This window comes from Marmota marmota, unplaced genomic scaffold (genome assembly GCF_001458135.2).
Source record: "Marmota marmota marmota unplaced genomic scaffold, marMar, whole genome shotgun sequence".
In the NCBI taxonomy this organism is placed as follows: domain Eukaryota; kingdom Metazoa; phylum Chordata; class Mammalia; order Rodentia; family Sciuridae; genus Marmota; species Marmota marmota.
In genome coordinates, this window is record NW_026000174.1 from 13,376,881 (window position 1) to 13,382,880 (window position 6,000).

The 6,000-nt window shown below is 34.5% G+C and overlaps 1 protein-coding gene across 1 annotated transcript in view; it reads right to left on the reverse strand.

Annotated features, from left to right (window-relative positions):
• The window catches only part of Spcs2 (signal peptidase complex subunit 2), a 32,362-nt gene that overhangs the window by 9,720 nt on the left and 16,642 nt on the right, over nucleotides 1-6,000 (reverse strand). Inside the window, exons 2-3 of the mRNA XM_048788066.1 lie at nucleotides 2,982-3,065; nucleotides 2,110-2,270 (exon numbers count right to left, since the gene is read on the reverse strand). Of these exons, the coding sequence (XP_048644023.1) occupies nucleotides 2,110-2,270; nucleotides 2,982-3,065 (245 nt within the window). The remainder of the gene's footprint in view (nucleotides 1-2,109; nucleotides 2,271-2,981; nucleotides 3,066-6,000) is intronic.

The window sequence follows — 6,000 nt, forward strand, 5'->3', positions numbered from 1 at the left end:
GTATTCTCACCTCTTTTAAAATGGGGATAATAGTGACTTTTTCAAACTGTCATGAGGTTTATACATAAATATATACATATATATTGCATCTAGCACACAGAAGATATAATAGTAGTTACTACTATTATATATAAAACTGATTTGATCTTGCTTTGTTTTAAACTCATATCGAGATCATCATACTGTCATATGTAACTAATTAAAACAAATTTTAAAAAAAGACTGAGCAATAAAAAAAACAAAATTCATATAGAGATGATTGATCTGGTTACTAAAAGGGGTCAGGGATCACACAGTGCCAATTCTGGGGACTATCATTTGACACCAATTATAATAATACCATTTTTGATCAGGGCCTGCTTATAATATATGACTTGCTAACTACCTGTGGGGGTAGAACCTTTTAAAATATTTCAGGTAATGGCAACAGTGTTTAATAATTTGTTTGAACTAGTACAATGATAGCACACAGCAGACATACAGTGATTATTAAAAATCATGTAAAGATAGGAGTGGTGGCACATGCCTATAATCCCAGAGGCTCAGGAGATTGAGGCAGAAGGATTACGAGTTCAAAGCCAGCCTCGCAACTTAGTGAGCCCCTAAGAAACTCAGTGAGACCCTGTCTCTAAATAAAATACAAAAAAGGTTTGTGGTCAATGGTTAAGCACCCATGGATTCACTTACCCAATACAAAAAAAAAAAAAAGATATAGAGATGCATGTACTAACATGGAAAGATGTCCACTATACTTTTCTTAAGTTAAAAATAAAGTATAGAACAAATACACAGATGGTTTGGGTGAGGGGACCACATTAAAAAAAAAAAAAAAGTTTCATGAACATAACTTTTGTAGTAGTAGTAACAGCACAATAAAATTTCTTTGTTTTCAACTTCTGAGAAATAATCAAGCTGGGTAGGTAAGGTCACAACCATAATTCTAAACTTATTATTAAAAAGGAGAGGGGGAAATGCTCCTCAACTGATGATGGAATTATGGAAACACTGTTAGGTCAAAAACGCATTTAATATCCCTAACCTACCAAACATCCTAGCTCAGCCTAGTCTACCTTAAACTTGCTCAGAACACTTACATTAGCCTGCAGCTAGGCAAAATCATCAAACACAAAGCCCATTTTGTAATAAAATGATGAGTATCTTGGGTAATTTACTGAATACTGTACTGAAACCTTAAAAAAAAAAATCCTTTCTTTTTTGCTGTTTGTTTCAGCTATAACTTGAAAAGTCAAAAAATCTTAAGATTGCAGGCTGGGGTTGTAGCTCAGTGGTTAGAGCTCTTGCCTAGCATATGCGAGGCACTGGTTTCAATCCTCAGCACTACATAAAAATAAATAAATAAAATAAAGGTATTGTGTCATCTACAACTAAAAATAATTAAGAAAAAAAGGAAAATCTTAGATTGGACCATTTAAGTTAGCAACTATCTGTATTCCATACCAAGTCAATTATAAAATCTCTCATTTAATTTTCATAATTCTGAATATTAACCATAAGTGAGATAAATTCAGTATCAAAAATTTAATATCAAAAATTTAATTTCTTATTATCACAAGATTACACACACATAAGATTTCAAATTATATTCTGCAGTTCCCCCCAGGTTCTTAACTCTACTGTAACACAATTCAAACTTATACCATAGTCAGTAGCTTCCAGTCCAGTCCCACAACTTCAAGGAAACCTGTCTTCTGACTCTCCAAACTCTAATGCTTGTCTAATATTCTGTGTAAGTGGCTTAAAGCAGCCTAGTCTAATGGGGAAAGTTTTGGGCTAGAAGTGAGACAAGCTGGGTCTCATTATTCCTGTATGTACTGCTATTAAGTGCTCATATTACAATTATAAGAATTTCTACATTAATAACTAAAATGAATTACAGATAAAACAACATATTAAGCCTAAAATATCAAAGACGCTAAACAAATTTAAATGCCCACAGCTTATTATTTTAAATTCTAACATAAGCAGATACCAAGAAGGAAAGTTTTTATGGGGAACAGACAGGAATCTCTCTCTGTAATATGTAAAGACTGTTATAAAGCCATATGTAAAGACCGTTAGTAGAAAACAAACCTGATAAGTAAAGGATATGATATGACGCACAGGGCTAAAACTGGCTTGGACTCTGGAAAGGGGTGCATATAATCCCAAATCAAAGCCACTATGGCAAAAAAACAGGAGATGGTACAGATGGTGAGGCGACCGTCAATTAGCCCAAAATTCTCCACATACTTGTACTTTTCCAGAAGTACCTAGTGAGAAGAAAAGGAATCAAGCTTCAGGAATGTTTTCTTCATGCTATGTGCTTTACTCTTGATTTCTATGAAGAAGTTGTTAAAAATTATATGAATTAACAAAAAGTTCTCTCCAACAGGTATTTTACCATTCTAAACAAAGACAACTTAAGTCATTTATAAAGGATCCTAGGTAAAAAGTCCATTAACTCCTTACTATATATATATTTTTAAATCCTCAACTTTCCCCATAGGATATAGTTAAAACTTTTCTTTTCCCTTTTCAAATGGAGAAATGACTAACGATGGATAAATGACCAATCTTCTATCAATCTTTTGTGCTCTAAGGGAATTAATCTCAAAAACAATAAATTACCAACTTTTCTGAGCTAGCCAACATTCACATTTAAAAAAATTTTTTTTAGTTGTTGATGGACATACATACATTTATTTATTTATAAGTGGTGCTGAAAATCAAACCCAGTGCCTCACACATGCCAGGCAAGTGCTCTACCACTGAGACACAGCCCCAGCCCCAGCCCCAGCCCCAACATTTACATTTTAACATACACCCCCCATCCCCAATTATTCTGTAAGAGTTCTGGAAACTGCTGTATGCCTTATTTTCTAACATTGAAAATTAAGGATACTTCAAGTTAACAGAGTAAAAAGATCTTCAGGAAATGGGCTGTCATCTGTATACATGCTCATGGACCCTCAAGAAAGTACCTTTTTGGCAGAATCATCCAAAGAGTTTTTCACAGCTGATCCATCCCATTTGTCAATTTTTACAGGCTTATCATCAATTTTCCACTGTAAAACAAAGAGAAAAATTGTTCATCAAGAAACCCGACATCTCAATTAAAATAAAACAGGCTGCTTTCTTAAGATACTCCTCAAGTATACATAACATTTATTCTTTGCTTTTTGATGATGGAGAGCTAAAATACAAAACAAAACAAACAAACAAAAAAAGAGGCTGAAGAAGAGGAGACTAGGCCACTAGAATCAGTCAGTACTTCTGACACTCATATGATGTTAATAGTCTCTAAGCAGAGAAGTCAAAATCTTGTACAAGCCCAGAACCAGAACACTTACACAGGCTAGTCTCTGTGAGCGTGTACTCATATTCTCCATCCCCATTTCACTCAAATGTGAGTAAAGAAAAGAATTCCATTTGTTCATCCTTTCATTCTGTAACCACAAAACTCAGAAAATACATGCAGGAATTTATACACTAAACAGAATGGGCAGGGTTTCCTTTAATAAATACTTCTTTGTCAGGGGTGGTAGTACTTGCCTAGCATGTACAAAGCCCTGGGTTCAATTTCCAACACCATCACAAAATATAGACAAAAACAAGTAAAAAATAAACAAACAAAAAACCCCCATTAGTTGTCCACTAACAACTTTCAAATTTTAACAGGATGTCTTAATTTTAATTTTACAGCATGTACAGTAATCTAGTACAATCTGTTAGAGCACTAAATTTTCAATCACAAACCAAGTCCCTGACCCAGTCCCAGCATCAATTAGTTATGTGACTTCGGACAAACCTGCTTTAATTTCGTTATAAACAGAGGTTTAGAAAAGTTTTCCACATACTGCTTGCTATTCAGAGATAACTGATGTCTCACATGTTGTGAGCAGATGTTCAAAATATTATAAGATCTACAAGTGAATTTAGCTACCTGGACTCAACATCCACTTCTGGAAATTTTTCTATAACTACACACATATGAAATAATATATAAAGCTACTCACTGCAACATTATAATATATAGCTTTATATATTATTTACATATAATATAAATAATATATTTTATATTATATATAAATACACAATACTTATATATATTATATATAAATATTATATATTTTTTCATAGAAGAAAAAAAAAACTAGAAGTAACTCAAGTACTTATCTAAAGGGGGCTGAATAAATCAACTATGGTACATCCAGATATCCTATATGGGTAGAGAGAGGGAAATGGGTGAAGAGTGAGCCACTAAAACTTTTAAAAACATGTGAATGTATTATATGGTTAAAAAAAAAATCTCAAAATTCAACTGATTAAGTGAATGCAGCTTAAGTGAAACAGAGTGTTTATAAATAATGAGAAATCTTGGATAGATCACATTAGCCAACATTTTTTCTTTTTTTTTTTCCATTTTTTTATTAGCAACTCTTAAGATAGATTAACAAATATTGTATTTCATAAAAATTCGAAATTGATTTGGCTTCAGAATGCATTAGTTTACTGAAGAACAGAAAACATTTATATCTTATCAACTTTTTAAAATTGGACTGTGATTCTATACACCAGTACACAAAAAGAACTGTTCTATAAAACTTGTTGAGGGGGAAAAAAAACCCATGAACTAGAACAGTCATGCTTAAAAGTGATTAAGTCAATCAAAAATTTTCCCTCTGGTGCCTTATAAAAACAAAATTTTTCTTTCAGAACATTACTCATGATAGCATGCTGCAATACTGATTCTTACAACCTGCCAACCTACAAATCGTACACAGTATCAAATTCTAAAAATACCAATTGAATCATGAATTACAGGGTTTTCTAGCTACATAGATAGATGACATGCACTCAGTCAAGTAAACCTCATTTTGATAACCACAAGCAAAAGAAAAGACCTTGCAAATGCACAATAAAAATTCAAAATAAAATTTATGAAATAAAATCATTTAAAAGTTTTAAGTAGGGCTGGGGTTGTGGCTCAGCAATAGAGTGCTCACCTAGTACATGCAAGGCACTGGGTTCAATCCTCAGCACCACATAAAAATAAGTCAGAAAAAAATTCAAGTAAAAGAGAAGGCCTCTCGAGCTAGTCAGAGGAAAAAATTCAAGTACAAGAGAAGGCCTCTGGAGCTAGTCAGACAGAGAAAGAAAGTTTAGAGCAGAAAAAGCCATCAGGGAAAAAGTTACAACAGGAGACTGCTACTAACATCTTTCTATCACCAGAGGGCGGAAGTGTCCAACCAACAGCGCCACCTCTACAGGAGATTGCTACTTAACACCTTTCTATCACCAGAGGGCGTAAGTGTCCAACCAACACCACCACCTACATATGCTGGGAGGCCCCCAACCCCCGCAGTTGATAGATGGGATCCTGAGACAGGATCTCAAATATTAACAAGCCCTGTATTTGAGGCAGGAGGGCAGCGAATTCACAATGCTTTAAATTTCAAAACAGTGAAGCAGCTAAAAGAGACTGTAACAACCTATGGTCCTCAAGCACCCTTCACTATAAGCATGGTCGAATCCATTAACAACTTGAACATGACGCCAGCAGATTGGGCTAATATGTGTAAAGCTGTGCTAAATGGAGGACAATACCTGTTATGGAAGGTTGCCAATGAGGAATTTTGCAAGGAGACGGCTAGGCGAAATGCAGCAGCTGGTTATCCTCAGAGAAATCTAGATATGTTGTTAGGAAAGGGACCTTATGAGGATCAGCAGCAACAAATTGCATATGATCCTGGCGGATACGCACAAATTGCTGTAGATGCAATTAAGGCATGGAAGACTTTACAAGGACATGGAGGTTTACAAGGTCAATTATCTAAGGTAATCTAAGGAGCTAATGACCCTTATGCTGAATTTGTAGATAGGCTTATTCAAACAGCTACCAGAGTTTTGGGGAATACAGAACAAGCAATGCCATTAATAAAACAACTGGCTTATGAGCAAGCGAATCGTTGGTGCAGAGAAGTCATTAGACCATGGAAA